This window comes from Cryphonectria parasitica (assembly GCF_011745365.1).
Source record: "Cryphonectria parasitica EP155 unplaced genomic scaffold M406scaffold_4, whole genome shotgun sequence".
Lineage (NCBI taxonomy): Eukaryota > Fungi > Ascomycota > Sordariomycetes > Diaporthales > Cryphonectriaceae > Cryphonectria > Cryphonectria parasitica.
In genome coordinates this window covers 1,629,155-1,655,720 of record NW_024468912.1, presented here as the reverse complement: position 1 = coordinate 1,655,720, position 26,566 = coordinate 1,629,155, and the positions used below count along the sequence as shown (strand labels likewise).

Sequence of the window (26,566 nt, the reverse complement as noted above, 5' to 3'; positions counted from 1 at the left end):
GACGAACGGGGGACATCACACGGCACGACTTTCCATCATTACATCACACATTGATTCCTCACCTTGGCCATGTTTAAATCCCACAACCGTATGAGATCGTCCCGGACTAGAGGTCCGAGCTGAGCAAATAGCTGCAGCCTAGAGACCGGCGTAACGTGCTGAAGATGTCAACTAGGCTAATACGAAGTATGACAGCACACACACTCCCCAGACCCAGGCCAGGGTGCTAAGACTCGTTGAGTACCACCTCGTGGCGCGTATCGGAATACAACGTTACTGTACCGACCGCAGCAACACCAAAGACGGCCAGGAAATCGAGGCCTAAGAAGAGTTGCTTCTGGCGAGAGGAGAAAGATTGTGGAGTTTGGGGGGGGGGGGGGGACGCCCAATTCATGACTTCATTGGTTATCTTGCTGCGGGACCCGCAAGCAGCCTCAACTATGAGAAACAAATGAGGGCAAACAGGATAAGGTCTTGTCGAGCACCATGCAATTGTGGTGTGACAAAAAAGAAGAAAAGCAAAAAGCAACATGTCGGAATTCTTGTCTCATCAAGCCGACTAGCAAGCCACTTCCACGCGGCAGCCCAGCTTCTGTGCCGAAGGAGGCGTTTATGTCTCAACACACGGGCCGCAGCGGTGAGGGTTGTATGTGTGGCTGCCACACTCACAGGCGAGAACAATAGTGTCAGCCTTGGAACGGCGTCCTCGGCTCCATGAGATCCATCCTCGTCGCCGAGGACGGCAAAGACGGCTCAGGTTTTGTGTATCAGCACCACCGCAACATCCAGCGTACTTTACACCGCTGTACCCTTTCGAGACACAGTTGGGCCAGGTTGATCATGGAGCCGTGTGAGAAGAAGCGGTTGGCCCGGTATCTTCTTCTTTTTTTTCCCTTCTTGTTGTCATGTTCTCCTCTCTCTCCTGTTTAGTCTTCAAACGATGTCTCCATGTCGTCGTCCACTACCGCGTCCACGTCCACGTCCACGTCAGCCAGCCCAGCTCCTCGATCCAGCACGCCGAATGCGCGGGACGTCATGCCCGTGGTCGAGTCGTGCTGCTTTCCCCGGGGCACCTTCTCGGCCAGCGTCCTGAGCGCCTCGGCACGGATCGGGATGACCATGCTATTCAACATGTCGTGCCTCGCCTTCAGTGCCGTCTCGCCGTCCTTCTTGAACAGGTCGGGCGGCTTCCAGTTGATATATATATTGCCGTGCGTGGGGCGGACGTGGAACCCGCCATTCTGCCTCTGAAAGTAGTAGTGGCAGAGCCGGCAGGTCGGCTTGCTGGAGCCGATATACCTCCACGCGTTGAAGAAGTTGGACGGGTGGACCAGCCCCTCCCGCTCGAGGGACTGGAGCACGAGCAGCTCCGCGTGGACAATGGGCTGGAACGTCTCGTCGCTGACCATTTCCTGGATCACGTCGTCCAGGTTCAGGGACCTCGCGTCCTGTACGAGGCTGTTGTAATAGAGTGCCATGTCTTGGTTCTGTGTCATCGTGCGGAGGATCCTCTCGGCCTTGATGTCCTTATTCTTGTCAACGGGGTTCTCGTCAGGCGCAGACGACCGGACAAAGACCACCTCGTGGTTGTCGAAGAGAGCTGGGAACGTCTCGGCCGCCACCAGCAGCGCCTCAACGCCTAGATCGTAGGAGCGGAGCCTTCCGGCATGGTGCCGCAGCTCCGACCAGCAGCTTGAGCTCTGGGTCATGCTGCTGTGGGTCATTCTTTCGGTGAGGATGGTGGCATTGGCGTCGCTGGTGTACGTGTGTATGAGATCCAGCAGAGGTCTACAACGCTGGGCAACTAGAAAAAAACACCCAAGACACAAGTTGTTAGTATCGGTCATGCTTTACTGGCTGTTCACCACACTTTAGAATGGCGTCTCACAGGTGTCCTCGTCGAGCCTCTTGAAGTCGGCTTCAGAGGCTGCGGTTCTCAGTGCGTTTAGCTGCTCGAGAGTCCTCCTGTCTGCCGGCCTAGTCTCGATGCAGGCTCGACAGGCTTTCGTCAGAGCAGTTAAATAGCTGTGGATTCGTGTCCGGCAATGTGTCAGTACTTTTGTCAACACCCGTTCGAGCTGTTGCCTTGGCGTGGTAGTATTTTTCAAGGTCGCCAGCAGATCCGACACGAACTTGGAGATCCTCTCGAGGCGGCTATTGTTCATCCTGTTGCATGCAAACCGGTACTGAACGCGGTCCTGCATGTCTAGCACGGTGAAGGCAGTGACGGAATCGCCGCCGAGCTTGACGTCGCAGAACTGGCTTAACCTGTTCAAGAAGTTCTGATATTTGACCTCAAAGCAGTTGTCGCTCTGCCATGTTGGGTCCTGGGAGGCAGGCTGTCTGTTCTTTGCATACGCGTGCGTGACGGCCTTGAGAAACACCACGGCTGTGTAGAAGCGATGCCGAAGGTCCTTCCCGATCGGAGACGGCAGATGTGAATTCCGCATACTTGTTTTCTTGTTCGACGGTTCCTTCTTCGGCATTGACCTTGACCGTTTCACTTCAACAATGGTGTCGTCCATGATAACGGCCAGGCCTCGTTTAGCAAGCTATCTGTGCCTGCTACTTGGTGATGCGACTAGGCAGATTACTGGAATTATGTTTAGTTCGTCTCAACTACGCCATCATGTGAGCTCAGAAACAGTACCTAGACCGAATGGAAAGAGCCTAAACCTGACGAGAAGACACAATGCCGTTATCTTGAGCCCAAGGTCCATATGCAGGTGAGAATGTGCACAAATGAGGGAGACGGGCTGAAATGTTGAGCACTCAGGAATGCTTCTGATCAGCAGGTTATCGGTGTGATAGAATCAGTACCATGGCAGCATGCTAACCAGATCAAGATGCTTGCAAAGGTCTGGTATGAGGAAAACATGGTGCAAAAAGGCTAGTGCCCGGTACGTCCAAGCAACAAAATCTAATTATATACCTCCCAACAAGAAAACAATAATTGCACATTGGCAGCTGACGCATGGGAGCCCATGCTCTGGTGGAAGGCCTCCTGCAGATGGAAGTGGGGTCGGATTCAGCTGCTTGGTTGAGCCCACATCCCACATTTGTATCACCCCTCCGGCTCCGCACTTGACAACGGACTTGGGCTTCCCTCCTTTCCTTCTTCTTCAACCCCACGCGCTGATGATAGCAGGTCTACTCTGTCGCTGCCACCGCTTGCCACCGCTGCTACTGACGACTCATTGACAATGGAAGAAACTACGTCTGATGATGAGTCCATGACTTGGTATCATGACCTGGCCGGACTCACTACTCCTGATACTACCATGCATCAGAATATGTTAGACAGTGTGACGAGTTTCGAGGATGACATTGCTTGGATGTCCTTTGAACCGAATGCCGGGCGGTCCCCTCCAGGTTGGTTACCAGGTGGCCGGACTCTTGCTTTAGCTTCCCCTGAAATCAATTATGCTTACCCACCGAAGCAGTCATGGACATGTTCGCGTTTGGAAGCGATGATTACCCCAGCTTGATGGAGGATGGGGTCGACAACTATAGACCCTCCAGCTTCACAGACATGCCGTCTTCTCCTCCTTCTCAAGTTCCTCTAGCACTTGTACAACACTCTGTTCTGGAGGCGGGAACTTCGCCAGGCAACACCTCTACCGTCTCTGACGCTACGCTGCCTCCACTTGATCGGTGCCGCACCGATGACAGTCTCGACTCGGCCAGTCATATGCAGAGCCCGGAGTTTTATCTGGATCCAACTCTATTTGACAACCAGTTTGGGTATCTTGCCCAGTGCAGCGCGGCTCCTGGCACCATTGCAGGCACGCTCGATAATTCTTACGACCCCATCATCCCCGTGACTACCTCTTCCTTCCCTGGCCCTGCGAACTTTATGTTCGACGGGGATTCAGTTCAGGACTCTTAGAGTCCTCCCGCTCCCTTTGTCACGGGGTCTGAGGACTTCGAATTTAGCGACCTGCAGCACGACTTCACGCTGGAACCTGCCCAAGAGAGTTATGATAACGCATGGCAACTGAGCCACACGGCGGCCACAGAGCCAGACTTCGACCCCATATCTCGGCATCTTGACATGATCAATGTTGATCTGCAAGAGGCAACATCTTCCGCAATGGCTATCGAACCACCAGCCGAGACAAGCCCATCCATGGAGGATATCGAAGGTGTCAGTGGTCCACCATACCAATGCCCATTTCCCAATTGCGGATCAAAGCAATACGGAATGAAGAGTAGCCTGAAGTAAGCATGCCGATCTTGTTCTGTGAAACACCTGAATTTGGATTCGAGGCTGACGAATTTATCTCTCTCTCCTTTGTCAAACAGAAAGCACTATTTGATCCATACAAAGCCCATCCTCTGCGAGATTAGCCTGTGCCCTCGAGCAGTGCAGGGCAATGGCTATGCAACAAATAATGATATGCAACAACACTGCTGGGTTTCCCATCGTGCGCATGCAATTGCAAGAGGCTTCCCTAAACCTGAAGCCGAGTGCGGTCTTTGCGGCAAGATACTTACGAAGAAAGCCAATTTGCCAAGACATCAGGAGCGGTCATGCCCAGCACGACCTCGTAAAGTAGACTCTACGAAGGAGGCTGGTACTTGATGCCAGTTGCTGACAGGACAATCACGATACCGCTCATTTGACTTCTCGGGATTTGGATTATATGAATTCTACTTGGTTTGGGTTTTGAATTCTTTTTTTTCTGCTCTTTTTCTCTTTCATTCTTCTTTGTGTTGGGGTCATTTACTCGGAGGGATCGCACTGGGAATGGAAATCAGCGGGAATTTCTTGTTTTACATGTTTATCAGGTCTTGTACCCACGTTTCTTCGAATTGTCAGCCTTATTTCACAATCAGTGTCCAATACGATAATCGTGCTCAAACACCGATGATCCTGAATCTGCGTCTGTGCTTTGATATGTCCAGGATATTTCTTACGACGTAGGTCAAAGTTACCTGTCGAAATCATGCCGAATCCTTTCCTGTAAGTACGGACCCTCTCGGAAGCTGAGTGGGACCAAATACCTCGCTGTCATCATCGAGTCCAACGAATTCAACCCCGGCCCGCGTTTATGCAACTGGCTTACAAGCCGCTAACGGAATGCGGTTCATAGTCTCCCCATGTGCATTGCAGTAAACCCGACAATGCCTCAACCCACTATGGAAATAGGATACATGCAACCGGCTTACAAGGCTGATCGAATTAATTTTGATTCATTGATCAGCAGCTCGAGGTATCGGCATGGGTACTGAGTTTGAATACTATAAAGTTGGCTTCGCCGGCCCAAATCTCAACTCGCATTACTGCCATTTCACATCACTTGTGTCTCAACTTTTGGAAGAGTACCAACACTACTAGCAGCTACAGCCATGGGTCAGCTCAAGGGCCAAACAAATTTCAACCCAGAGAGGGATATCCCATCCCTCGAAGGAAAAGTCATCTTCATTACAGGAGGTAGGTAGTTTTACACGAATGGAATACGTGATTACTTGCTAACAATGTCGTAGGAACTGCTGGACTTGGGGCTGAGTCCGTGAAAGCACTGGCCAAGCACTCACCGCGGCACATATATTTCACTGGTCGTAACTCCTCGGCAGCTGACGCCCTTGTCAGAAACATCAAAGCAGCGCAACCTTCGGCTTCTCTGTCGTTCTTACAAATGGACATGACCTCTCTGAGCTCCGTAAGAACCGCTATTGATCAGGGGTTCACTCATGACAGACTTGACATCATGATGTGTAATGCTGGCGTTATGGCAAAGCCGCCTGAGCTTACCAAGGATGGCTTCGAAGTGCAGTTCGGCATCAACCATCTCGCAGTACGTCTTCCACATCATCATTGTGTTTTCTTAGATAGGAACAGGTGGCCGAGTGTCTTTTTGAGGAGCGCCATTCACCCGACTACTCAATTCCATCCTTTACAAGCACAGCTTTATGCATTGGCTCCTCTCCTTTATAGAGGACCAGTACTCTGACAGCGAAACAGCACGCATTGATGATTCGTCAGCTCACTCCTGTCCTTTTGAAGACAGCGGAGGACCCAAACTCGGATGTGAGACTGGTTTGTCTGACCAGTACCGGATGGAGGGGCCATCCGAAGCAGGGAGTTGACTTTGATCGAGTCCGTACGACACAAGAGTCGACTGGAGGCTCATGGATTCGATATGGGTCAGTCTCAAGTCAAGGCTTACATCTTGCGTTCGAAAATGTGACATATCGCCATTGCTGACTCAAATCGACCAGACAATCAAAGCTTGCCAATGTCGTCTACGCAGCTGAGTTCGCCAGGCGCAACCCTTCTATTCTCGCTGTCTCAGTACACCCTGGTGTCGTGGTAACTGATCTTGTCAATGACTTAAACCGAGTCAAGAAGACTTTTGTGTATGCCACGAGCTGGGTGCAGGGTATCAACCTTTTGCAACCTGAACAAGGGGCGCTCAACCAGCTCTGGGCAGCTGCAGGAGCGACGAGAAGCGAGGTGGTCAATGGCGCATTCTACATGCCTGTCGGTGTAGAGTCTAACAGTATGCTCGACAACGTAGCTACCAGTCAGGATTTTGCAAAGAGGCTGTGGCAATGGACTGAAGAGGCTTTGGCGGATTACTGAGCCGAGCCTTGGGCTTGAGCCAGCGCATGAACTGATGAGACCGATCAATTTATTCTGCAAAATCAATCAGATTTCAGCCTTTCTATGTCCCATTGCGCCACATATTTGTGTATGAGAATTGGTTCTTCTGACGCCAATGTTCTGCCCTCCCAAGGAAATATGTCGCTATGCTATACCTATGTAAGCACAGCTCTCATAGAATCCTTTGGGCTTACGACACACGCATAAACTCCAGACTCAGCAACTTAGAAATCTGAATTATCACGTCAGGCAACTTTCAAGGTCACAAGCCCGACTTTGCGGCCGCCATACTGCGAATTCTGCCAATGGCACAACGCAGCTGTAGAGCACAAGCCCTCTTGCGCCTGTGCCAAGTCCATGCCACCAGACCTCCTTTGATGCCTACGATAGTGAGGCAACAGTTGCTCTACCATCAGCCGCGGGTGCGCTTACTTGGGCGCTAGATGATGGTTGCTGGACCATCACGGCCCCAAAAATAGCCGCGAGAAGGCAGGACTACGGAGAAGCTTATAATGATAGTGCTCACCTTCCAAAAGGGCTTTGCAGCCTTGACGGGGCGCAGTACGCTTTCGGCGCTCCGCCTCAGCCCGCTGGCGGGCACCAGCACGGGAGGAATGTCCTCCGCGTGCCCGCCGGATAGAGCCATCCCGAAGGCAAATGCTGAGTTGATCGTGCAAGTCATCGGATATGTAATATGCTTTGAAGTCGTGATATGTCATTGAAGATGGATATAAAAGGCGCTCGTTGCCGCCGTGCTTTGGGGTTTGTTCAATCATCATCATCATCACAATTACAACAAACCATTATCTGAGTCTCGATATTCAAAACAACAAGAATCATCTTCCTCTCCAAAATTTCAAATTCTAATCAACTCCCCTCTCCATCCACAATGTACACTCAGACTTTTATCTCGACTATCGTGGCGGCTGCGGTTGCCCGTGCTGCCCCTACATCCACCGGCCATGATCTCCCCTCTCGCACCGTCCCTCTCACTGGTGTCACGCACTCAGTCGTCGCCGGTCTCGGCGGCCAGCTGATCTTCGACCCGGACAACGTCGTGGCCGAGGTTGGCGATATTGTCGAATGGCACTTCCTCCCCAAGAACCACAGCGTTGCCCAGTCCTCCTTCGCCAAGCCGTGCGTCCCTGACGCCGACCTTTACGAGCCATTCTTCAGCGGCTTCCAGCCAACAGCTTCTGGACAGGCTCCTGATGTCTTCCAGATTGTGGTGGAAGACACAGACCCGATCTGGTACTACTGCGCCCAGACCACAGGAGACCACTGCCAGAACGGCATGGCCGGTGTGATCAACCAGAACTTCAACTCTGCCAACACCTTGGCTGCCTATAAGGCTAATGCGGCCACGACGGGCGTCAGCGTGATTCCTCCTGTTGTCCAGGGTGGCCTCGTAGAGCCTAACCCCAACCCCAACGGGGGATTCTAATAAATCACTCTTTGGGGAAAGTCGAGCAGAACACTAAGGGGAAAAGAAGATCAGAAAGAGGCGATGAGTTGCAACGGTGAATTCAGAAGTCATTATTGTTGTCGTTTACAGGTTCAAAACCATATCTACAGTCCTTTCTTGTTGTAATTATTATTATCATGAATTTTATTGAGTTGGAAATAAGCACTGAAAAGGGTTTGGCTGGAAAGATTTGAGGATTATCACAGTTCGGACTCCTCACTTTGGCATTCGCTCTTGGTTTAGCCACTTCAGTATCTACTTAGTACGTACTAAAGTAGTTTATGATGGGATGATAGAAAGTTTCTTCCTGATAGATGATTGTCCAACTATTTAGTCTATGAAGATAAGCAGATACTATTCCTTGGTCACCTTTCATAACTTGCCAGTGACTACTGTTTCTTTTTGTCGAATAGTACCTTCTCTAGTAGAGGATTCCACAATGATTTATGAAGTTCCAAATTTTCCCATTCGACTTGACTGTGTACTTCCTTCTTCCACTGTCCACATACATTTTCACGCTTCGCGTTGACAAGATACCTAACTCATTTGATCAGGATGCCTCAACGTGATAATGACACACTTTCCATTGGATCCTCTCCTACCTTGCCTTGCATTGAGATGACTGTTGAAGTCTTGCACTGGTCGAGCTGTTATTTTTGTTTGGAAATTATCAGTCATGACTTCGTATAAAAAATGCCACCACCAAGAACCTACACAAGTCCATGCCATTACACGCCGGAGGTAGGGCCTTTGCTATCGGTCTATGACCTACCTCTGCCGAGTTCTTTTGAACGTTATGGACCCGGGACTTCTGTTAATGAACCTGTCACATGCCACCACTCGTCATGCAAAGCCTGATACGAGCCAAGAACTTCCTGATTCACAGACAGAAGGACAGCTCCTCCAAAAAATGAGCACGTGGACGGAGTATGTCGGTCCGGTAGGGGGAGCCTTTGCGGCTCTTGCCAATGCGAAGGCAGAGGGATGAGTACATGACACATCGGTGTGTGTTTTCCCACATTGTAGTTCGCACCCTAAACACCACAGGCAATGCCGGGAACGGGCCGCTGTATTCAGGCAACCAACCAATGACGCAAACATCAGATCATTATTCGAGGATCGTCGCCCACGACTAATGGATCCGAGATCCTACTACGTGCGTAACGAGCGCGGTGGGGCATGCCTTCACCTGGGGAGATGACTGCAGGTGACTAACAGGAGGTGTCGTGCAGCTTGAACGAGATGCCTTAGCGGGACTGTTGGGGGCGGCATACACATGTAACGAAAAGGAAAAAAACAGAACAGCCTGTAAGCATGAGGCGACAACTGCTCCGGATCATCTTTTCCGACGTATTCTTGTGTACATGCTCGGGCGTTTTCGGCTTGTTTGGCCGCTTGCTGACGGACGGATTGGTGTCGTCTGCCAGGCAAATAATCCAATTCAGTATGTGTTGTTGGCGATCCAAGGGTCCCCCCACACGTGCAGCGTGGATCTTTTGCATTGCGTTTTGGCTGCCACATCAGTTGCTCCCAGTTGACGTCATTTCTACGGAGTTTGTCTATACGAGATGTAAGAATCCACCGCAACATAGCTTTGCGCATGTCGTGCAGTCTTCCTATCTTTTTTCTACTTCACAGCTGGAAAAGCTGTTCTGGACTCAGCTGCGGTGGATTTTGGGATTCAGTCCGTGATAAGGCTCTCAAGACACTAATGGAAGGTAATTCCCAAATAAAGTTTCACAGGGAAGATGGTGTAAGGTGACGTCATCCCGCAAGTAGGGCCCGTAGCGTTGGGTCAGGGTCCAACACGCTGTTTTACAACTAAACCCCAAAGATCATCATCGGTGTTTCAACAAATGCCATGTCATGCATGACATCCCTACCTAGACCTGGCCAAAGACACCCAGGTTGAGGTCTGCTGACCTAACTAGTCCTCCATCTCGGTCTAACATTCTTAAAATGGCCTGATTTGAATCGTATGTTAATGTAGATCCCTTACAGATATTCTCGTTGCCCCCAGTCACACGCTTGATGCCTTGCTCAGCTGGCCAGCCTGGCCTGACGTCCGCGGCATTCATATTCCCCGCAATACACGAGGCAGCCTGCGAGATCGACGATTTGTGCTGTCCAGATGAGAAAAGTACGGCTGGAGAGCCGTCTTTCCGATGCGTCGCCCTCGTGCTCATACTTTTGGTATTGGTAATCTCATCAGGCATAGACCTGTCTTCTGGATTTCGAGAAAGAGATGTCATATAAATTGAGGTATGCCAACCCACTCATTTCGTTTCTTCCGACAGTTCTATATCAATAACACCAAGGTTTTCTGCTTAAGCGATCTAATTGGCGTCTGGTATCCTGCATTCGTTAGTTATCCTCCTCAGGTATTCTGAGCATTGCCCTCGAGCTTGACTATTCTTACTGCCTAGCCCTTACTCTCTACCTCAAGATCAAGGCTGTCTTGCTGCCCCCTTCTCATCTACGTTCCAGCGGCACTTTAGCCACCCTCACAACCTTATCTCCGACCAAGGCGTTGAGCTACGAATCTCATAAAGCCAATGCTCAGGACCTACAATGGGTTCTACCTCCACCACGGGTGGGGCACAATACCTAAGCTTTGAGTACGTTTCATAGCCGTCGTGCTGCTCATCTTCATACACCTCATGTCACGTCACCTCCTCCTCTATCTTATCTCTGAGATGCGATGCTATGTTCTTCACGAGCATTGCGTCATCCCTCCCCGAACCGCTGACCAATTTCGCCCCCCTTTCCTCTGTGCACAGCAAAGAGGGTAGCCGACACAACAACTACCTCCCTCAGCATCGACCCAACATTCCTGTGCCCCAAGAGCCCCAGTACGCCCTGAATTTGTTCACCTCTACTACTGAAGCACAGGGCGCCATTCGGGGAGCCCTTGGCCTGCGGAAGACCCAGACTGTGCACCAGTCCATTGCCCGAATGGGCAAGATTTTGGATGACATTGATAATGCTATGGCACCTAAGTGAGGCATAACGTGAGTCCAGTCCCTGTAGTTCTTCGTCCCTTCTTTTCACCCTAATTGTTCTTTCATCTCTTTGAGCACAAATTCGAATATTTCCACTCACAAACCATGACTTTCGGAAGTCGTCACAGCACATATCCAGATGTATAGTCATTTCTGTAGGGTCACACTTTTTGTCAGACTGCTTATCAAAATTCAATTGGGTCTCAAAATCAGCCAAGTGTTTGTTGTTATGTCGGGATTCATGATTCTCATTCCTGAATATGATGCGTAGAGCAGTGGTAGTGCCTTTGATACTTATTCTCGATTGTAATTGCCTGCTAGTAGTATTTGCCCAAGCCCCAGCCTCGTATCGAGTTTCATATATTGAAGAATTCCGAGTCGGTGAGTATTTCCCAGATTCTGATCATAACGTACAGGAGAAAATAATCCCAAGGCCCTTATCCAGTGTGTCTCTCGTTGGTCAGTTGCGTTATCAATTCCGAGTAGAAGAAGTCTCATCCGTGCACGTTCTCTGGCGGGCCGCTTGTGCTGTCGTAAATCTTGACTCGCGGTCAAGATTGACGTCTACTTAGCGGTGCGTACTATATTTAAGAAACCTCTGGCTAGAATCCGGCTTGTGGATCGTCTATCCCGGCTCCGCTTGAGTAGATTGAACGGATCCACTTAAAGAGTCGATTAAATAGTTCAGATACGAAAACTTTTAATTCTAACCTGAGCGAAATTCAGTTCAGGTCCATAGAAAGTGCCTTTACGAGGCCTGCCTAATACTTGCGATGTCTGGCCGAGTTGTGAAGCCACTTGTTGCAGCGTTGATATCTCTGAATGCTTCCCTCTTTGGGCTTCAATACTACTACACTCGACCTCTGTCACCTCGAGTCGAAGACCCGCTATCACAGAACACATCTAGCTGGTCTAAAATCTCTCAGTCAGATCCGCTCAGGGGCCTTCGAGGTGAGCCATTATCCAAGAAGGACCAAGACGTTCTTTTCGTTTCAATTCTCATGCTCAAAACCGCCAAAATCATCCTTCTCTGTACTCTTCATAGAGCGCAATAACAGATAATTACTCACTGATTCCATATAGATCGGCGTCTTACTGATCCGAAGACTACTATCAACGACCTCATCATCCAAAATGATGAGCATGGGGCCCGAGGTCCCATATACAAGTTATCGGACAGCCCTGGCAAGGGCATGGGTCTCTTCGCAACGGAGGCAATCCCTATTGGCGGCAAGATCCTCGAAGAATACAATGTTATAGCATGTGGCAATGAAGGCGAGAAGGGTGGCTGGAAGTTTGGTCCCAGAGATCTACAAAGCTTCGTGGGACAGGTGATGAGCCTCTCGCCGCAGCTGCAGAGAGACATGTTCAAACTGCAGGGCAAGCAGGTCTTGTCCCCCCCCCTGATGAGCTACTACGGGAAGATATTGAGGGAGGAGGTCTACTGCGCCGATGGCTCTCGGCTCTCGTGGCGAGAGTCGCTGAGGCTGCAGGATGCACTGCGCATTTTTTACACGAACGCTGCGACGCTCTATGAACCTGACTCTACGTGGTGCCTTCAGCGGCCTGTGGAGCAGGAAGTTGGTGATGGTCTCTTTTTGACCTTTAGCAGGATCAATCATTCTTGTGAGCCAAATGCGGCGTGGGATACCGGCCGCAAGGCGGGAGTGATGGAGGTCAGGGCGAGGAGACAGATCCAGGCGGGCGAGGAGATCACCATCTCTTATATAGGCCAACTTGATAGGCCAGTCGCTGAGCGGCGCAGTAGACTTCGTCGATGGGGGTTTGACTGCCAGTGTAAGAGGTGTGGTCCTCTGCTTGAGAATGGGTCAGAAAACAGATGATGCCTACGAAATTCGATAACAGTTGGATGATGCACTCATTATGGACCCCTTATTGACGTGTGCTTGAATTCAGTCTAGGTAAATAGTTAATCAAGCAGAACTTTTATTGCAGATTTTCCGCGTGTAGATTGTAAGTTATCACTAAGGTCTACATATACTCCTCCCCCTTTGTGAAGCACATTTATGAATCTTGGCCAATGCTGGGCGCGAAGAGCACAGCAGGGCTTCCAGAGCTGGCATCGTAAGACATCACGGTGTACCACTTGACAATATTTTGTTAGTACCTTATCGATTGATGAGGGCTTCTGCTTGGATTGGGTGGTGGATTGTTTACTCACGTTCTTGATGAATACGTCACCAACGACGTACAGGTTCTCGATATCAGTCAGGTCTGCTCCAATAAGACCGCTGAGGCAGAGGCTGGACAGGCCACTCGCGGAGATGGCAAGATTCGACTGGATCTCGTCCACAAGGGTCTGGTTGCCCAGAGCGAGGTCCACAATGTCTTCATCCGAGACAGCGCCGAGGTTGAAGTCGAGTGGGTTGATCTGGAAGCTCTCACCAGCAAACTCAATAGCCGGGATGTAAGAATCGGATGTGTTGCAGGGGAACATGCTACAGGGAACCAAGGTTAGTACATAATTCCAAAGGGACTAAGTCGTCAAGACTTCACATGGAGCCGCCTTACTAGATGATCTCCCCCTCGAGAGGAAAGCCGTAGGTACCGGGGATCTTGGCCATGATCTCCTTAGCCGCGGTCGTGGGAGCGACAATCGTCGTGGTTCCGGTGTCGATGGCGGCCTGGCCAGGAGTGTTGATGCCGCCAGTCGTGCCGTCCACGGTGACTCTGTCAAGAGCAACTTGCCAGTATGTCTCGGACGTAACAGGCACAGTCGTGAAGTCACCAGTATACTTGGTGCTATCACGCCCGCCCAGCGCCATCTCCGAGTCGTCCTCAGTACCGGAAGCAATGCGGCCCAGGTAGAAACCAAACTCCTCAGCATCAACGGTGCCGTCTGCAATCAGATTCTCGAAAAACGTGGTGCCGTTGTCCTGCGCAATGGACGAAAAGGCCATGCCACAGATTCCATCGGCATCGATCGCCTCGAACCCATACGCCGAGGTGACAGCAAAGAATGTCTGGTTCGGCGACGTGAGCCCCGCCACCGTCACGTCGTCGACCCAGTTTGCGCCCTCTGTCGAGCCCGAGCCGTACTCGATGGACGTGTTGGTGCCCAACGACGTGCCTCCTTGGTCGTACTTTGGATCAAGAGGGTGAACGCAGCCGTCCAAAAGGGTACAGCTCTCGCCTGGGACCCAGATGTCGGACGAGCCGGTATCGAAGATCAGCTGGAAAGTCTGGGGACTGCCATCGCCTGCGCCAATGACCACGGGGCCGTAGTAAGCGGCGTCCTCCGAGGTACCTTCGTACTGATCAGTCAGTGCCTCGTATGACTGGCGCCTGGCCATGCGACGGGCTGAGCCTTGGGCGGCCTGCTGTTCAGCCACCGGCGCGTAGTAGGGCAGCATAGGCGAGCCCCATTTGGCGAGGGTATGGTTGAGAGAGGCGTAGATGCCGGCAACATTAGCGGAACCGTCAGCTCGGGTCATAAGATGCTTCTTGGCCATGGAAACCTTCTTGAGGGACGGCGCTGTAGCCTGCGAGGGCGTAGAAGCTGGCAGTGCCAGTGCCCCCGTGACGAGCGACAGAACAGCGGCTGACCTCATACTGGGCAGTTCGAGTAGTGATGGATTGAATGATGAGGGATGAGAGGAGAGGAGAGCAGACAGAGAAGAACAGGTCGTTCATTCATCTTCTGTCCCATCATTTATTGCTCGACAGCAACCCCATTAACCTGTGTTTACCCAAAACGGGGCGGAAGCTGAATCAGGCAACACGCAATGTCCAGAGAAGCATGTTCCTTTTGATTCCGAGTGTGCCTGCCACAAATGGACGAGGAATTCTGGGTTTGTTGGAGGTCGCTGGCACATAATGGCCCGTTTGTGGAGTAGCTGGTCCAAACAGGGCCGAAATTGTAGGGTGACTGCCGAGCCATTTCCCACTTGCGTGTCTTGCAGGTTGATAACACCTGCCATGTACAATTCACAGCTGAGGGCATGAGTTTCAGGGACGAAATCACGGTTCGCATCCTGAGTTCCGCGGTTCGTTGATCTTTTCTGTGCTCATTGGTCTGCTCCGTTGGCTTGTCAATTCGCTCACTCCGGCAACTTCCTCTCTGAGACGAGAGATGTGGGGACGGTTGCCTTTCGAACCCCGAAGGTTGCTATTGGCACAGACTCGAATGGTCATGAAAATCGGACTGGAAGTCAGTTCCGAAGAGTTGATCTGCAGTACATAAATGTTAGAATCTTGGTTCATGTGAATCGAGTGATTATGCTGTTGAGTCTGGCTATCATGGTGATGGAAATTCATTTGGGATTTGGGGGTGTGGGAATTCAGGATGAACTGAGGAAGATGTCACAAAGCTTGAAGCGTTATAGAGCTCGACTCTCGACTGATTTACATGATAAAAATGAAATCGTACCCTTCTGCTCACATTTACGTCGTTGTCGTATTCCAAGACCTGTTTGAACACAGCCTGGAGTGTAAGCGGAAGTATCACGACATTAATCATACAATGAATTGGGAGCCTCCGCGACATAAGTACATGTAGTTGAAGTAGACCCGTCGCTCGCCTTCGATTCTAGCATGCATATCATCTGACAGAAACGACCTACCTCCGCCGTGACATAGTCTCATCAGACGGAGAGAACTATAGGAAGATGAATATGGAGTAATTGCCCTGCGAAGCGCTCCTGAGGTCGTTGTGTGAAGCCAGGAAGCCGTGTCGTGTTGCGGTAATAGCGGGTCACTGAACCCCTAACCCTGTAAATGTCTCAGTCATACACCGACCATCTTGGAGCCTGGATTAGTCTCAATCCACCCTTTTGTGTCTTTGTGTTCTTCAAACAAAATTCACAACACTCTTTATTGACCCATAGCACCGCTTCAAACTATCTTTGTGCCACCTCGTAAGTTGCTTGAGGATAGAATGGCTCTTGCAGCAGTAATCGCAGATGGAGGAACCTACAAGAAAACCCCTGCTGCCACGTGACGTGGCGCGAGATTCCAAATGCTGGGGGCGGCCTCGCCGCTCGCGTCATCAGAGCCTCGAAGAGAGTTGGCGTGTACCTCTCTGGCTCGATGGCCTTTCACTCAATAGTAGCCCACTTAGTTGAACCATCTCTACGGCAATCCTTTGAATGGGTTCCATTCTTGCAATGCAGTGATACTGCGTGACAACAGCTTTTACTATCAGACTGTCATCAAATTATGTTGTGACTGCCATACGAGGTTACGCGTCTCAACCCTCACATCCCCTTCCAACCCTGGTACTACATTCACTCCGGCCGAGTACCTCTCTCTCTGGTCCACTTCGGTCAAGATGTACCATCACAGACCTGGGCAAGAGTTGAGAGAAACGTACGATACACGCCCACCTCTTTCCACGACGCGGCTCAACGAGCTCAATCGCCAGCCCAACACGCCCACCCCAACTGCCACACATCAGCATCGTCAAACGAGTAAGCCGGAGGCGGCCCCGACAGCAAGCGCGACTTCACGAGCAAGGCCATTATCACCAAGGGCAATGGATCGGTTTATGTGGCAGAATGAACTCGGCCTCAGCGATGCCTCACCTTCACGTAGTGCCAGGACGGGCGCTGAGGCACTCTGGAACTCCCTAGTGGAGGGGCCACGCCAGCAGGCAGCCCAGCAGCCAGATGTGACTTCCTCTTCCCATAATGTTCCAGGCTCTCGCCCAACTGGTCAACCCCAACCACACGGGACTTTGTTAGGTCACCTTAGAGAACTGTGGTCTCCAGTCGAAAGCTGGGGCTGGGCCGATATGAGTGAGCATCAAGCTCGTGCCGCCGCGGAGGCTCAAGCTCGAGCTGATGAGATGGATGCTCGTGCCCAGAACGACATTCGCAAGCTCCTTCGTATGCCCGAGATCGAAATCCCAAAGAAGGATCGGGTGGCAACTCCCATACAAATGTCTTGTGCGCTCATGGAGCACCAAAAGATAGCCTTGAAATGGCTCAAGGATCAGGAAAATGACAGTCACAAACGAGGCGGTCTGCTGGCAGGTACGTCATTTCTGATACTCATAACCTCTGCGTTGAATGCACACATGTCTTGATTCCCACCGCTCTACGTCTTTGGTGCCTTCCCTCTCCTATCATTCGGTCACTGACTATGACTTCACAGATACGATGGGGTTGGGCAAAACCATTGAGGCTTTGGCTCTGATTGTGGCCCACAGACCGTCAGGGCCTGGCCCCAAGACGACTCTAATTGTCGCTCCGCTAGCCCTGCTGAAGCAATGGGACAGAGAGATCGCTAGCAAGCTGAAACCAGCTTACAAGCTCAGCACCTTTATCTACCATGGCCAACAAAAGCGTGCTCGCGCGGCTTCTCAGCTGCACCAGTTCGACATCGTGATCACCACGTACGAAACCATTGCTTCAGAACACAGAAGATATGAGGACAGCCGCCGACGAAGCTCTCGAATTTTTGGCCATGGAAACAAGTTCTACAGGATCATCCTCGACGAAGCCCACAAGATCAAGAACCGGTCTGCCCTGTGCTCCAAAGCCGTGGTCGAGCTCGATGCCAAGTACAGGCTGTGCATGACTGGAACGCCCTTCATGAACAACACGGGCGAGATCTACTCGCTGATTCGGTTCCTGCATATCAAGCCCTACGATGACTGGCAGCGCTTCAGTCGGGATATCGAGCGCCCGCTTCACGCTTGGGATGAGGACGTTCACAATGAGGCTATACGTAAACTCCAAGTGCTGTTCCGCAGCTTCACTCTCCGCCGCTCCAAGGACAGCTACCTCGATGGGGTGCCCATCATCCAGCTACCTAAGATATCCATCTCTATAACCGCGGCAGAATTCAACGAGGACCAGCATGCTTTCTACGATGCACTCGAACAGAAACAGCAAATACAGTTCAACAAGTACATTAAAGGGGGAAAGCTTAGCAGAGTATACACTCTCATCCTGGTTCTTCTTCTTCGTCTTCGCCAGGCGTGTTGTCATCCTCACCTCATTAAAAATCACGGTATTCCCGACGAAGCTCAGTTGGACGGCGAACAGATGGTTCAGCTCGCGTTGAAACTAGATCACAACGCCGTGAACAGGATCACAAGGAAGAGGGATTTCCAGTGCCCGCTCTGTGACGAAGTAGCCGAGGTCCCAATGATCATCTATCCTTGTGGTCATGACATCTGCGCCGATTGCTTCAGCACAATGATGCAATTAGCCAGTGAGGCTCAAAAGGGACCAGAACAATCTTACCTTGGCATCCCACTGGACAATACTGCGATGGATACAGTGTGTCCGCATGTTGGCTGTGACTCTGAAATTCATCCAAAGAAGGTCCTTTGCCAGAGTTTCTTTTTAGACGCTTATTCGCAAGATGCCTCGGAAGATGTGGCAGAGAACTCAAATTCGGACGACGGAGATACCTGCTGCACTTCGGATGAAGATTCTGGCGGAGATATTGATGATGACGGCGAAAGCCTTGAAGACTTCATCATATCTGATGACGATGAAGAGAGTCAGGTGGATGCTAAAAAAGAAGTGGTTGAAGATGGATCTGAAGGACAGTGTGTGTCCTCTATTGACCGCAAGCCGACTCGTGGTCTGGATTTCGACAGTGATGATGATAATGAGGGACCAGGCAAAGGAACTGGTAATACCCATCATCATGACGGAGGAAGCGAGGATGCAAAGGGCAACTTGTGTAATGGCAGCATGTCTCGTCCAAGTCCTTTCGCCTCCAGCCACGACGAGGCACAACAGACCTCCTCCGATCGAACAGCCAAGTGCGCTAGAGATACTGCTACGGATGAAGACGAACATGAAATCCTGGGCGATGCAGACGATCCTTGGACCAGTGCGCTTGCTCGCTACCGAGCCTTGAAAAAGGTTGAGCCCGATGACAACTCAGATCATGACGATTCAGATTTATCATCGATCGAAGGCTTTACTACCAAGGCAGAAACCAAGGTCCTTTCGACACAGAGCACATCAAAGAGAAAACATGGCCCAAGTCATGGGCTGGCATCCTTGCCCAGGAAGCGGATCAAGGAGGAGGATGGCACAATGGCACGAAAGAACCGTCACGGATCGAACTCCAAACCGCCCAAGAAACACAAGAAGCAGACAATGGCCCAGCTGCGGACGTCTGCGCCCACGAGCAAAGCAGCCAAAGCCAAGTACCTCACTCGGCTCCACACCGAATTTGAACCCAGCGCCAAAACCGATGTGACCATGAAACTGCTCCGCTCGATCCGCGAAAATCATCCCACAGAGAAGACCCTTGTCTTCAGCATCTGGACATCTTTTCTAGATCTTCTCGAGGTCCCTCTACGGGACCAGGGCTTCCGCTACCTCCGCTACGACGGAAGCATGGCATTTGATGAGCGAGATGACAATGTCAAGGCGTTCTCGGAGAAGCCTGACGTGAAGGTCCTGCTCGTCAGTCTGATGGCCGGCAACGCTGGTCTGAACCTCACGGCGGCCAGCCATGTCATCATACTCACGCCCCACTGGAATCCATATGTAGAGGACCAAGCGATCGATCGAGCGCATCGGATCGGCCAGAAGAGGCGCGTCCATGTCCACAAAGTCTTGGTGGCGGGGACGGTGGAGGATCGCATGATGGAGCTGCAGGAGAAAAAGCGTAGGTTGGTAAGCGCGGCTCTTAGTGAGGAGGGCGCGCGGGGCGCGGGTCGTTTGAGCGTTGACGAGCTGAGGAGACTCTTTGGCATACACTGAGGCATTCCTGCAGTTGGACATGCTACTGATTGATTTGGGAGCCACCATTGGCATCAAGGCCGAGAGTGAATAATGGTCATCTAATTTCTTGTCTTTGCAACTTCGTGCACTCTGCCATCGAGCAGCACATACTTAGTCTATGCGATCTTCATTTCAGAGTCTTTATTGACGCCTTTCATTGTCGTCCTTCCTCTTTCATCTTCTTTTGATTTTTATTTCATCAAACGTAGAAGCTTGAGCAAGCATACATTGTCAATATGAAGGTTTGTCAAAAGCATAAATCTACGTGGCATGCACGTCATCACCAACAACTGAACCATTGGCCAGTCGGGGAATTCAAAGCGGCTCAGCCACGGTGGGTCTGGACAGCCAGCGGGGAGGGATTCCAGGATTGCTGCCTCCTCACATTACATAGCCACAATCTAGAACCCAACTGGATTCATGGCCCTATAATACTGAAGTTGGCAGATTTCCTCTGACACACACAGTCTGTCTACATTCAACTTTCTGTCTCGGTCCCTCGAAAAATTCCGGAAATCTCATTCATGAAGGAACCATCCTCGTTTATCTACTTGATGAGGACGTGATCAGGTATGGCACAAGAGGAAGCCTCGACCAAAACAAGCAGTGAGGAAACGAGCAATCAGGAGTATTGTATGGTCTTATAATTGCAAGACATCTGCTGAAATATGGCGACTAAATCGTAACAGTGGACAAGTACCGGGCCGGATATCCTAGATATACCGCACTCTTAAGTGCTCATCCATCGTTCTACAACTTCCGCCGCTTTACAAGAGTGCGCATGCGGCTCCTCCTCCAAAAACAAGACGAGATCACGCAGCTGGAAGATGAGTTGGATGAAATCGACGAGAAGGAAGACCGTCCCTTGTTTCTTGGTGCTCTACGAGCAGATACAAATTTGGAAAGGCAGCGGGTACTTCAGTCTCTGAGATCCGCCCTCGATGAATACGGTCAGGATGATAACAATTTTGAGAGGACGAAGCTCGGCTGATCTTTCGGCAGATGACATGATAGAAAAAAGCCGACGCACTTTGTCCCTGCCGCCCGCGGCTGACAGAGACATCGATAACTTGAAGACGTGGACCGAGGCAACAGGTTGTATCAGCCGCCGCGAAACCGAATATTTGGAAAAGCAGCAAGATCTTGCCAACCTCATTGGTAGTTCCGACACAGCAATCAGCTATTGCCACTCACTAGTCGAGAACTGTGTCGGTTGGCTGGACGAAAACATTGGACATGTATGCATGCCGCTAGAACCTCGGCCTCGAACGAAACTTCAAGGCTGAACTTCTTATCTGCAGTATTTTCCTAATGCCAGAAAACGGCGGCACAAAATCACAGCAGACGATTCAGTCCTCATCCTCGGCCCAAAGCTGCAACGCCTCAGTCGAATCCTAACCACCATCTTCGCGACGTTGACCATACTGATCCCAACCGTTATACTGCCCACCATGTCAAGTATGGTGGGCCAAGTTCTCGCTGGGTCCTTATCCTGCTGTCTTTTCATTCTGATCGTCTCAGTCTTCACAGGAGCCCGGACAGGCGAGATATTTGCGGCTGGAGCAAGGTGAGCCAATCTTTCAGGACGAAACTCCATTTGCGGAAGCTAAAAGAATCGTCTGGTAGCTATGCTGCCGTGATAGTGGCGTTTACGACACAGAATTCTACCCAGAATTCCTTGCGATGACATTTCACACCGTCATGGAAAGATTGGAGTTCAAGGCTGCCTCACCCTTCCTGCGAGTCAAGACTACCCTCAAGCAACTTGAGAGCCTAGTTGGGTAGTTTATTTCGAGCGAACTTTTCAAAGCGTTTGTCGTTTCTGAATTTACTACATAGAGCACTATCACAAGCAATTAAAACAAAGCTTCTAGAACTACAGAAATACACACTTATCGATTTCCTCCGCCAGCCCGTGATTGTCAGTCGATATTTGAGGAGCGTCAAGTCTCCTATGTCAAAGCTACCACGTTGTTGAGCGCAGCGAGAGTTTCCGCCCCCGTAATGTTTCCACACCCTTCAATTACACATTTTACCCTTATCGAAATCCCTGAGGTACTTTCTGAATCTCTATTCCTGAGACTGCTTGTGGTATCCCAGTCCCTAACCAGTCGGCGAGATGGTCTGAGAGTTCAAGGCTAAAATCCTCTCGAATTTTCACGAGCACTTGAAGAATAGATATTGCCTTGACATTATTTCCTGACATAACCTCCGAAGTTGGCGGCAGGGGCTTCAAACACATCGGTGCGCGTCCGGACTTGAGCGTGATGTGAACAGGTGTCGCCCACAGGTTCTGCTGACGGGCGCATAAGTGACCGTGCAGATCAGATATATTGACGAACCCCGTGCGAGCAACAGCTTCTCGCATTCCCCGGATCAGCGTCGTCGTGAACGATCTGGGTCCTGGCGATGGGGTCTTCATCGCCATCGCAGCAGCAGCCAGGATCTCAAATCTGCCCTGTCCTCTCCATGGATCCCGAGCGGCTTGTGCAGCGTAACAGCAGTCTAGGAGCAATAGGATATCGGCATTCGATGCGCGCATTTCGTCTTGAATACGGTACCAATCCAATGTCGGATCTCCCTCGTCAAATCTGGCCTGGTTTTTAGCACAGCCCATGTCTCAGAACGGAAAGCATACTCACGCCGCCCAGACAGATCTACACTCTTCTCCGCCATGTCGATCATCGTTCCGGTCTGAATGGCCCCCATAATGAACGATGAGGAGGGAGGGTCCGCCCTGCGCGTTTGCAAGTTCTGTAGAGATTTTCCCGAGCAGCTTGTAATACCCGACCTGGGCCTGGGTTGGAATTGCAAACTCCTCTACAGGATACCGAAATACTTCTTCAAACAACTGGCGCACAGCGCGGCCTTCCGTCTTGTAAGCCTCATCTCCATCCTCCCAGTATACGACCAGGACCTTGACCCTGGTATACGTCCCTTGCTGAACGGCAATCTTGAGGTTTGCGTTGAGTTTGCAGAGTAATGCACTTTCGTTGTTAGAGGCCATTGTTGTGCGAGCAGTATCGGGACGAGGAGACAATTACAGAGGGATTCAGACTTCGCAGAAGAGAAGAAAATAATAATACAAAATTTCTTCAGAAATTGATGTGATAGAAGGTCGTTGAGATATGTAGGAGAATGCCGGTTACAGTATCCCAACACTGGCTACAATTTATATCTCACCACAAGATCTCATGGTCTTTTTTGAGGCCCGTCTTCAGGCGTTGGTCTCAAGAATATTTCTTGGGTAGTTATTCTATATCCACTGTAGCGATACGCTTACTCATTGAGCGGCCAATGGTAACAGAAGAGGCTGCACAGCCCCTCTTATTTGTACTTCCAACGGCATAAGTCACGGCGCCTATAGTATTGCTGGCGCACCCCGGTCAGCCCCACCTGGCCGGCATATCGACCTCTACACTCTGATTCTATTTTCCCTTCGTTAATCTTTTCTTTATATAGCTCTTGTTTGTTTCGTAGGTCGAACATCATCCAAAAAAGTAAGAGTTACTTAAGTAATTAGAGTAACATGCAAAAGCTGAATAAGGACAACTTATTCGTCCCTGCAGAAGTGAAGAATCTCGCTAGGGAACATCGCAAGGAAGACCCGAGTATTGCCCAGTTGCTCTGTTGAGCCTTCATTCGCTCCCAGTATCCGCGGCCCCCATCATGACATGCACCGAGCAAGTCATGTCGAATTTATACGGCATACCTTCGAAAGCCAGATTGAGCTCTCCGTGTACCAGAATCTCTGTCACGTTCAGATATAGCTGCACAACTGCACGCTCTTCATCAAATCCAATTATAATCATGGGGATCTGTAACCAGGAGAAGGAGGGGAAATGGCGTATATTCTACAGCAGTGGATATACTTCTTGAGATCTTATTATGATCTGGTTTTTAAATAAACGCAACACCTGTATATTATTGCTTATTATTTTAGAGTCGATATTCACACTTTTTGGTAGATCAAAATCGAGAAGAGGAATAGCAGTATGAGCAAGCTTGCGTGGGCTTGCTAGGCGTCACTTTTCTTTGAGACCAGGTGCTCGTTCTCTGATAGGTGCCGTAGTAATCATAATACACTCAATATCTACATCATGTGGACTTCGTATTCCGATCTAAGTCAACACTTTAGTTGCTCTTTTTGTCACCATGGACTTGGCGCGGCGCTGCCTCAGGCGGGCCATCAATCCCATACCTGATCCGGTGCCGGGAAGCTACCACGCGGTCATGTAAGCACCGAGTAACCATGGAGTTAAGGCTTAATTGTTAGTCTGATCTTCTAGCTCTGACCACAATCGCTGTTTTCGGGAGAGCGACTCGCATGCGTGTTGGAAGCGTCTTTTCAGTATAAATATATTCCTACAAATCCTCCCAAGTACTCACTGGAGCTTCATTATTCATATTCCGCAGTAACATATCATAAACTCACATTTTCCAATCTTTCAATCATGGCATACTCAACAGACTCAGCTTCGTCCGTGTCGGCGAAGAAGCCCGAATATGACATGGCCGGTCTCAAATGCTACACCGAGACCGGAGGGATCATCACAACAACCATGTTTGACGTTCCAGGCTACCGGATTGTGCGAGTTCTAGGCACAGTCTACGGGATGACTGTAAGGACGCGAAATTGGGCAGCAGGGTTTGGCATGGGGTTAAGTATGTAGTCACCCTAAGTGCTGATATCAGCCTGCTGTGAAATGATATTCGCAAACTCTGGGTCCGAGATGGTGAGCGCTGATATTCAACTTGGACAGAGAGCATGGTCGGCGGCGAGCTCAAATGGCTCACGAATATGGTGAGTTATTTCCCAGTCATGAAATGCTACCTCAGGCAGGTACGGATGCAAAGAAGGGCTTCTCGCCTGACCAAGGTCTAGATGTACTCTGCTCGGAACGAAGCCGTCTCGCGGGTATGCGATGAGGGTCGAAAGCGAGGCGCAAACGCTGTCATTGCCATGAGGTTCGATATCGCGGACTTGCCGCCACGCTACACTCAAGTCTGCTGCTATGGCACTGCGGTCTTGCTGGAGAAAGTAGATCCTGATGCCACTGATGTTCCTCAGCTGAAGTCAACTGCGCCTTGAGAAGAGAACTCATTACCAGGCGGTGATGCTCATCACTTTTCTTGCCAGTTTACCAATGCAGAGCGGCTTGACAAACGCTGCAATACAATTTTGTCTCTGCCAGTGTATGGCGCGATGTGTTCAGGGGGACGGGGTAGAGAGGACTTGAGAAGTATGTAATGTCAATGCTATTGTCCTATATTATGAGGCCATAGACCTGGATGGTCTTCTACGCACTGTGCTGCTCTCCTCTAGCCTACGAAGTCAATTTGTCCAGCTTGAGGCCAAACGATGACATTAGTGCCTGTTCTGGATTTTACTAGAGGTGATGCACATCTGCAAACCAAACCCAAACAACAAGATGTAAATCAACGCCGTCCCATGCCATTATGTATTTTGTGGGGACGAAAAACACCAATTGTACTATTTTGTGCAAGTTCGTATCCGTCAGAAGGGTGCTCAGCGCTTCTTCAAGTGCGACGTGTAAGTTTCTTTAGAAGGCTGGATCGAAGACTTGGTCGTTGATATTCTTTCGAGATCGATGTGGAATCTGTTTACGAATGACGGTCAGTGGACGGTCCTCACGTGCACGCATGAGCAAAACGTAAGGTATAGAATCCACATGCCTTTCAATATAGATTCGGAGTCTGTGCTGTACCGGAGCTCCTCCTCCTTTTCTTCGATGGCCTTGGCCTTTTGTGAGGTAGGCTTAGGGCAAGGTTTCGCAGGAGGCTTCGAGGTGGAATTCGAGGAACTGGCAGCAGAGGGGCTGAAAAGTTTCTTTGAGTCACAACCCGCGTCCTCCATGGCCGCCATGATATAACCAATTTCGGTGGAGATAGTCATGTTGAACTTTTTCCTTTTCTCTCTTCTCTTTGTTGTATGATGTGTAGGTTCGCTGGCGGTGGCTTCGGAGTCAGAGTTGGGCAGTCGTGGTGATCTCGATTGCAATCGTGTTATGCAGGACAGGTGATGAGTTGATACTTTATCGACTTGGATCTTTAGATAGGCGATGGAATCTGGGGGGCTTACGACTAATATATAATTTACGTCTACAGCTGCCGAGACCAACGTGATCTGTCATCGCGTCCCAGTAAGATGGTTGAACTCAGTTCCGAGAAGTGCCAACCTGGGACCTCCCACACAACCAATGAAGGAGATGCCGCGCCAGCCACCCGCCGTTCGGCGCTCTGTCTTGAGTCACCGGCCCCGCGCCAAGTAGAAGGGGAGACAGGAAAATAAAAGTTGACGGCTCTCAGACCGAGAACCCTGGGCTTGAAGTGGATGGAGCGGGCCAATGGGGCGGCTGGTGTGCTATAGCGTCTTAGTCTTGCGCCCTTCTGTGTCAAACCCGCCTAGTATTGCATACATCTTATGTGGGGCCGAGCCCCGAGCGCCGCTGTCGGGGCATCAACTTGCGCAAAATGCGTGTGACGAGTGAGTAAAAATTGGCTTCAAGGAGGATACACAGCAGTAAATCTTGAGTATGACACACCACTGAAATATTCTGCCCGGTATTGAGCACTGGATAGTTGTGGTCATGGATCTTGAAGAAAAAATAAGAAGCCGGGATAAGACTCATGCCTGGCGGTCTCCTTGGCGACATGGCATATATTGGCCGAATTCTCTTTTTATGTATACGGATGGATTGATGAACTACATGACTTCCTCACTGGTCATTGCATGTTTAATAACAATAAC

General features: G+C 50.5%; 12 protein-coding genes across 12 annotated transcripts; 8 read left to right on the top strand and 4 right to left on the bottom strand.

Annotated features, from left to right (window-relative positions):
• Positions 1 to 384: 384 nt before the first annotated feature.
• M406DRAFT_351125 (uncharacterized protein) lies at positions 385 to 2,525 on the bottom strand (the record flags this gene model as incomplete). The annotated part of the gene is made up of 2 exons (XM_040922597.1): positions 385 to 1,804; positions 1,889 to 2,525. 2 exons carry the CDS (start codon positions 2,523 to 2,525, stop codon positions 927 to 929), a joined length of 1,515 nt encoding a protein of 504 aa, XP_040776681.1. The 3' UTR covers positions 385 to 926.
• A 1,176-nt stretch (positions 2,526 to 3,701) lies between these two features.
• On the top strand, positions 3,702 to 4,625 carry M406DRAFT_54564 (uncharacterized protein). Its single transcript, XM_040924540.1, has 2 exons — positions 3,702 to 4,221; positions 4,306 to 4,625. The coding sequence occupies exons 1-2, from the start codon at positions 4,094 to 4,096 to the stop codon at positions 4,583 to 4,585; spliced, it is 408 nt and encodes a 135-aa protein (XP_040776680.1). The 5' UTR covers positions 3,702 to 4,093; the 3' UTR covers positions 4,586 to 4,625.
• Positions 4,626 to 5,320: 695 nt separating this feature from the next.
• On the top strand, positions 5,321 to 6,673 carry M406DRAFT_289943 (oxidoreductase). Its single transcript, XM_040918879.1, has 4 exons — positions 5,321 to 5,437; positions 5,491 to 5,801; positions 5,969 to 6,150; positions 6,226 to 6,673. Exons 1-4 carry the CDS (start codon positions 5,353 to 5,355, stop codon positions 6,587 to 6,589), a joined length of 942 nt encoding a protein of 313 aa, XP_040776679.1. The 5' UTR covers positions 5,321 to 5,352; the 3' UTR covers positions 6,590 to 6,673.
• An 826-nt stretch (positions 6,674 to 7,499) lies between these two features.
• On the top strand, positions 7,500 to 8,200 carry M406DRAFT_289940 (uncharacterized protein; the record flags this gene model as incomplete). The annotated part of the gene is made up of 1 exon (XM_040918878.1): positions 7,500 to 8,200. One exon carries the CDS (start codon positions 7,500 to 7,502, stop codon positions 8,052 to 8,054), a length of 555 nt encoding a protein of 184 aa, XP_040776678.1. The 3' UTR covers positions 8,055 to 8,200.
• Positions 8,201 to 10,646: 2,446 nt separating this feature from the next.
• M406DRAFT_68135 (uncharacterized protein) lies at positions 10,647 to 11,078 on the top strand (the record flags this gene model as incomplete). The annotated part of the gene is made up of 2 exons (XM_040925146.1): positions 10,647 to 10,693; positions 10,796 to 11,078. The coding sequence occupies 2 exons, from the start codon at positions 10,647 to 10,649 to the stop codon at positions 11,076 to 11,078; spliced, it is 330 nt and encodes a 109-aa protein (XP_040776677.1).
• A 772-nt stretch (positions 11,079 to 11,850) lies between these two features.
• M406DRAFT_329590 (SET domain-containing protein) lies at positions 11,851 to 13,007 on the top strand (the record flags this gene model as incomplete). Its single annotated transcript, XM_040920443.1, has 3 exons — positions 11,851 to 12,028; positions 12,161 to 12,874; positions 13,000 to 13,007. The coding sequence occupies 3 exons, from the start codon at positions 11,851 to 11,853 to the stop codon at positions 13,005 to 13,007; spliced, it is 900 nt and encodes a 299-aa protein (XP_040776676.1).
• Positions 13,008 to 13,608: 601 nt separating this feature from the next.
• M406DRAFT_257144 (acid protease) lies at positions 13,609 to 14,391 on the bottom strand (the record flags this gene model as incomplete). Its single annotated transcript, XM_040917156.1, has 1 exon — positions 13,609 to 14,391. The coding sequence occupies one exon, from the start codon at positions 14,389 to 14,391 to the stop codon at positions 13,609 to 13,611; it is 783 nt and encodes a 260-aa protein (XP_040776675.1).
• Positions 14,392 to 16,892: 2,501 nt separating this feature from the next.
• On the top strand, positions 16,893 to 19,932 carry M406DRAFT_276391 (uncharacterized protein). The gene is made up of 3 exons (XM_040918279.1): positions 16,893 to 17,070; positions 17,192 to 18,423; positions 19,153 to 19,932. Exons 1-3 carry the CDS (start codon positions 16,926 to 16,928, stop codon positions 19,771 to 19,773), a joined length of 1,998 nt encoding a protein of 665 aa, XP_040776674.1. The 5' UTR covers positions 16,893 to 16,925; the 3' UTR covers positions 19,774 to 19,932.
• Positions 19,933 to 20,482: 550 nt separating this feature from the next.
• M406DRAFT_257392 (uncharacterized protein) lies at positions 20,483 to 21,080 on the top strand (the record flags this gene model as incomplete). Its single annotated transcript, XM_040917173.1, has 2 exons — positions 20,483 to 20,744; positions 20,797 to 21,080. Coding segments are annotated over 2 exons (546 nt in total), but the record flags the coding sequence as incomplete, so codon positions are not given.
• A 752-nt stretch (positions 21,081 to 21,832) lies between these two features.
• Positions 21,833 to 22,801, bottom strand: M406DRAFT_68131 (uncharacterized protein; the record flags this gene model as incomplete). The annotated part of the gene is made up of 2 exons (XM_040925145.1): positions 21,833 to 22,385; positions 22,437 to 22,801. The coding sequence occupies 2 exons, from the start codon at positions 22,799 to 22,801 to the stop codon at positions 21,833 to 21,835; spliced, it is 918 nt and encodes a 305-aa protein (XP_040776672.1).
• A 1,524-nt stretch (positions 22,802 to 24,325) lies between these two features.
• On the top strand, positions 24,326 to 25,097 carry M406DRAFT_356025 (DUF74-domain-containing protein). Its single transcript, XM_040923332.1, has 3 exons — positions 24,326 to 24,459; positions 24,558 to 24,598; positions 24,680 to 25,097. The coding sequence occupies exons 1-3, from the start codon at positions 24,357 to 24,359 to the stop codon at positions 24,884 to 24,886; spliced, it is 351 nt and encodes a 116-aa protein (XP_040776671.1). The 5' UTR covers positions 24,326 to 24,356; the 3' UTR covers positions 24,887 to 25,097.
• A 261-nt stretch (positions 25,098 to 25,358) lies between these two features.
• M406DRAFT_68129 (uncharacterized protein) lies at positions 25,359 to 25,711 on the bottom strand (the record flags this gene model as incomplete). The annotated part of the gene is made up of 2 exons (XM_040925144.1): positions 25,359 to 25,415; positions 25,451 to 25,711. The coding sequence occupies 2 exons, from the start codon at positions 25,709 to 25,711 to the stop codon at positions 25,359 to 25,361; spliced, it is 318 nt and encodes a 105-aa protein (XP_040776670.1).
• Positions 25,712 to 26,566: the final 855 nt, after the last annotated feature.

What these genes read in the sequence shown, in the direction of transcription:
- M406DRAFT_54564 (XM_040924540.1), top strand. Translation starts at nt 4,094, where the DNA reads ATGGCTATCGAACCACCAGCCGAGACAAGCCCATCCATGGAGGATATC. An exon ending in GGAATGAAGAGTAGCCTGAA is followed by an intron (nt 4,222 to 4,305) that starts GTAAGCATGCCG and finishes TTTGTCAAACAG; the next exon opens with AAAGCACTATTTGATCCATA.
- M406DRAFT_289943 (XM_040918879.1), top strand. Translation starts at nt 5,353, where the DNA reads ATGGGTCAGCTCAAGGGCCAAACAAATTTCAACCCAGAGAGGGATATC. An exon ending in AGTCATCTTCATTACAGGAG is followed by an intron (nt 5,438 to 5,490) that starts GTAGGTAGTTTT and finishes ACAATGTCGTAG; the next exon opens with GAACTGCTGGACTTGGGGCT. An exon ending in TCGGCATCAACCATCTCGCA is followed by an intron (nt 5,802 to 5,968) that starts GTACGTCTTCCA and finishes ACAGCGAAACAG; the next exon opens with CACGCATTGATGATTCGTCA.
- M406DRAFT_276391 (XM_040918279.1), top strand. Translation starts at nt 16,926, where the DNA reads ATGCCCGAGATCGAAATCCCAAAGAAGGATCGGGTGGCAACTCCCATA. An exon ending in ACGAGGCGGTCTGCTGGCAG is followed by an intron (nt 17,071 to 17,191) that starts GTACGTCATTTC and finishes ATGACTTCACAG; the next exon opens with ATACGATGGGGTTGGGCAAA. An exon ending in CGCAAGATGCCTCGGAAGAT is followed by an intron (nt 18,424 to 19,152) that starts GTGGCAGAGAAC and finishes AAGAAACACAAG; the next exon opens with AAGCAGACAATGGCCCAGCT.
- M406DRAFT_356025 (XM_040923332.1), top strand. Translation starts at nt 24,357, where the DNA reads ATGTTTGACGTTCCAGGCTACCGGATTGTGCGAGTTCTAGGCACAGTC. An exon ending in AGGGTTTGGCATGGGGTTAA is followed by an intron (nt 24,460 to 24,557) that starts GTATGTAGTCAC and finishes CAACTTGGACAG; the next exon opens with AGAGCATGGTCGGCGGCGAG. An exon ending in TCAAATGGCTCACGAATATG is followed by an intron (nt 24,599 to 24,679) that starts GTGAGTTATTTC and finishes ACCAAGGTCTAG; the next exon opens with ATGTACTCTGCTCGGAACGA.